Source organism: Vicia villosa, linkage group LG3 (genome assembly GCF_029867415.1).
Source record: "Vicia villosa cultivar HV-30 ecotype Madison, WI linkage group LG3, Vvil1.0, whole genome shotgun sequence".
Classification (NCBI taxonomy): domain Eukaryota; kingdom Viridiplantae; phylum Streptophyta; class Magnoliopsida; order Fabales; family Fabaceae; genus Vicia; species Vicia villosa.
Window position 1 is genome coordinate 73372753 of NC_081182.1, and position 3923 is coordinate 73376675.

At 36.3% G+C, this 3923-nt stretch overlaps 1 protein-coding gene across 1 annotated transcript; it reads right to left on the reverse strand.

Annotated features, from left to right (window-relative positions):
- Positions 1 to 398: 398 nt before the first annotated feature.
- LOC131656102 (tropinone reductase homolog At5g06060-like) lies at positions 399 to 1663 on the reverse strand. Its single transcript, XM_058925877.1, has 4 exons — positions 1309 to 1663; positions 1009 to 1225; positions 815 to 921; positions 399 to 738 (listed from the first exon to the last, which is right to left on the reverse strand). Exons 1-4 carry the CDS (start codon positions 1603 to 1605, stop codon positions 544 to 546), a joined length of 816 nt encoding a protein of 271 aa, XP_058781860.1. The 5' UTR covers positions 1606 to 1663; the 3' UTR covers positions 399 to 543.
- Positions 1664 to 3923: the final 2260 nt, after the last annotated feature.

Sequence of the window (3923 nt, forward strand, 5' to 3'; positions counted from 1 at the left end):
AATATTTAAGGTTTGTTGAATTTAATTTTTGGATGTAGGATAATAATAGTTTTTTTTTATTGGTAGTATTAGGATTTATGAGTTTTTTTTTTAAAATTATATCATAAGTAAAAACAACTTTTTTTTAAAGAGAGTAGCGGGCCTGCCCGCATGCCCGTCAATAAATAGGGCGGGTCTAGAAAATGAGTCCGCACCTCCACCTTTGACCGTCCCGTCCCGCCCCGTTTTTTTTTCCGAGTTTATGCGGAGCGGGCCTAAACGGAGCACATTTGCCCGTCTGACACCCCTAGGGTTAATTATGCCAATATTTATTTTACAATTTTTCATATTTAACCGATCCTCCTTCATCTTGTTCTCTTCTTTTGATGAACGGTTCTTTATAGGTTAAATAATCTATTAGAGTTAGAGTATAGTTTATGTTTGCTATAGCCACTAATCCAATAATAAGAATGGAACATTTAATATAACATGGTGCCTTTTCCATTCAATATTGATATAAACCCTTTCAGAAAACAAACTGAAAATACAAGTGACATTGTTTCTTTAGGTTATTCTAACGCTGGGTTGAAATCCATTCACAGTAAATCCTCCATCAACACAAACAGTCTGTCCAGTGATGTATGAAGCCGCAGGCAGGCAAAGGAAAGCCACCAAGGAAGACACTTCATGCGTTTCGGCTATCCGCTTTATCGGTGTTCGAGATAGTATTTCATTCACAAACTCTTCGTTGGAGATAAACTGTAAGAAAATGTAAACAATTAGCATCACAAGTCATGAACATGAAAGTGTATCTTTCAAAGATTAAGAGAGTTACATTTTTCACAAGTGATGTTTTTGTATACCAAGGCGCAACACAGTTGCTCCTTATATTGTCTTTCGCCCATTCACAAGCAAGATTTTTTGTCAGCTGATTGATTGCAGCTGAAGAAAACATCACGATAATTGAATCTCTTTAGTTCGTATCCATTATGTTGAAGCAAAAGATGCTATAATGATACATAAAGTTACCTTTACTGACTGCATAAACGGATGCAGAACCTACGCTTGTGAGAGACGCAACCGAGGACATGAACACAATGCTTCCATTTCCAGATTCTTTAAGAAGAGGATATGCGAGTTGGCATATATGGAATGCAGAATCCAAGTTAGTAGTCATCACTTTTGAATAATCTTCAGATGTGAACTCAATTGTTGGCTTCCTCACATTTGTACCAGCATTGTTTACCTAACCTTGCAAGATAATGATATGAACAAGACTAGAAAAAAATATGATCATAATTGGAAAACATAGAGAAATAAATAACCTACAAGTATGTTGAGCTTGCCGTTGAAGGTAGAAGCCACTTGTCGAATAAGCTCATTTCTTTGAGAAGAAGAAGATGCGTCACAAGTCGATCCATAAACAGAAAAACCCTTACCTTTCCATTCATTTATGCATTTATTAAGTTCTTTTTGGTTCCTAGAACAAGTGTACACTGTGGCACCAAACTCAGCGAGTTCCTCTACCACAGCATGGCCGATTCCACGAGTTCCACCGGTAACTAGAGCTGTGGTTCCCTTGAGAGACCATCTTGAGCCTATGCTACTGCTCAATAAGTCCGCCATTGTTGTTTCTGTGACCCTTTCGAGCTAACACGGAGAGGAGAGCGTCTGTGTGTATATCAAACGGCATTGCTTATTTATATATGAAAAATTGTGCAGTGTTCTGATTTGGACGTAAATATTTTAATGAACTCCACTACTTGTATTGTGCCCATTGCGGATTACGGGGTGTTTTCGGCTATCAAGCAAAAGAATAAAGAAGCATGAGTTGACGAAAGAGAATAAGGATCTCTTGATTTGGCTCTCTAGCTATTATTAGAGATCATTAAAATATTTAGGGTTAAATATAAGATTCCCCGACAATTAGGGCGAGTTTTGGTTTTCCTCCCTTGAAGTATTATTTTTTTAAATGCACCCTTATAAAACAAAGATTCTTTTTTCACCACACCCTTTTACTTGTTTGGCTGACTATGTATTATGCTTTTGACTATGTGGCATTGAGATGCTGCTGACTGTGTATTTAGTTTGTTGAAATTAAAAAAAAAAATTGAATGTTTCTCGTTACCCCCTGTGAATAGTTAGGGTTCATAGTTGGAAAGTTTCTATGGGAGAAGACGAAGTGAATGTAGAAGACGCATCCATGGATGGGAAATGCGAAGCTCCAACAATTCGTCTCAGGTAAGTTCCGATTTATGTCTCTGTTACTTGAATACAATATGCATTGTTGTTTTTTTCCTTAGATTCAGTATATCATTTTAGAACAAAGTAATGTTTAACATTGTTTTCGCCATGGAGGAGAGTTCGTACAGCTAAGTGATGATGAAACGATTTACAAAGGTGGTGTTTCTACATTGATTTGTGGGGAACACATAAATAAGTGGACTATGCCTCACAATCGAAACATAGTAAATGGGTGGGGTTACTTAGATGGGTCATACACATTGTGGACGAAAATCATTGATATAGATCCTAACTTTTTCCGGATTAAGAATGGAACGGTTGCATATGATTTCACTTATTATGCTTGTGGGATGCAAGTTGATGGGGAAATGTTTGTGGAACCCGATGCAAGTGGAAGTGGAAACAGTCCTAGGTGTGTGAATGAAACGCTTGAGTTAAGTTATAGTGATGAAGATATTGTTGAACTGTTGAACGATAGTGAGGATGAAAGGGCGAATTCTATTGCAGATGGATTTGATGGTATTGATGTGACTATACCACTTAGTGAGGGTCCAATTATAGCTGGGTTGTTAACTTGTTTAAGTAAGAATAAATGGGAGGATGAGGAATATGTTAGGAAGAGCTAAATATCTCTGATCCTATTAACTCAGAAGATGAAACAGGGCCTAAGTTTGAGAAGTTTAAGAAAGAGAAATTCAATAAGAATTTTAAGTTTAAGTGGGGTATGAAGTTCAATTCCCTAGATGACTTTAGAGAGGCAATTCGTGAGTGGACAATTATAAATGGAAGGGAAATAACATTTGTGAAACATGAGGGGTATAGGGTTAGGGTTGAATGTAAGGCTAAATGTGGTTTTTTTAATGCTTTGTTCTAGGTTGGGCCATAAGCACACATTAAGACTATAAAAGACACCCACACATGTGCTAGGGTTTTGGATAATAGATTTGAAAATTCAAGGTGGGTGGCCAAGGTTATGGTAAAAAAAATGCAAACTTCTGATAAAGTAAGGATCTGTGATATTATTCAAGATATTGTTTACAGTGATTTCTGGTAAAACAATCGCTAATCTTCCAAATTGAATATTTTTGGTAACTTACAGGATCGACTAGATTGATCCTAGGACATGTGTCTAAGTTTTGGTTATTATAATTGTAATTGAACTCATGTTCTAATGAGACTTCGTTTAACAAAGGTGTTGAAAGTTCCTTAAATGTTATGACTATAGAAAACTTAAATTAAAGTTATTTCGATTAAATGACCGGAATAAAGGTTTCAGTTGTAAAAACTAAAGAAAAGCACAAAACGTATAAATGATCCTAAAACTAGAGATTTCGATTGGAAAGTAAAGGACTTCGAAAAAGTATGTAAAAAACCTTGTATTGATAAAGGAAATAACTCTGAAAAGATAATAATGGTGTTTCTCATACGCACAATTTCTGCAAACTCGTTTCTCTACGGTGGTACTTTGAGTATATTGAGTGATTTTGTACAAAGTGAACACACCGAATTCTAACATTAAGACTCCTATTTATACTAATTCGATCCTAACGGTCTTTCTCTAAGAAAACGCCACGTTTTCCTTCTGCATGCACTTTGCTTCTATGAGACTTCCACGTGCCCCTCTAGCTAAAACAAATTACTTTGAATTTCAAAACCTTTCCACTCGAAGTTCAGAAGTGTAAGCAACGTGGTTGTCGAAA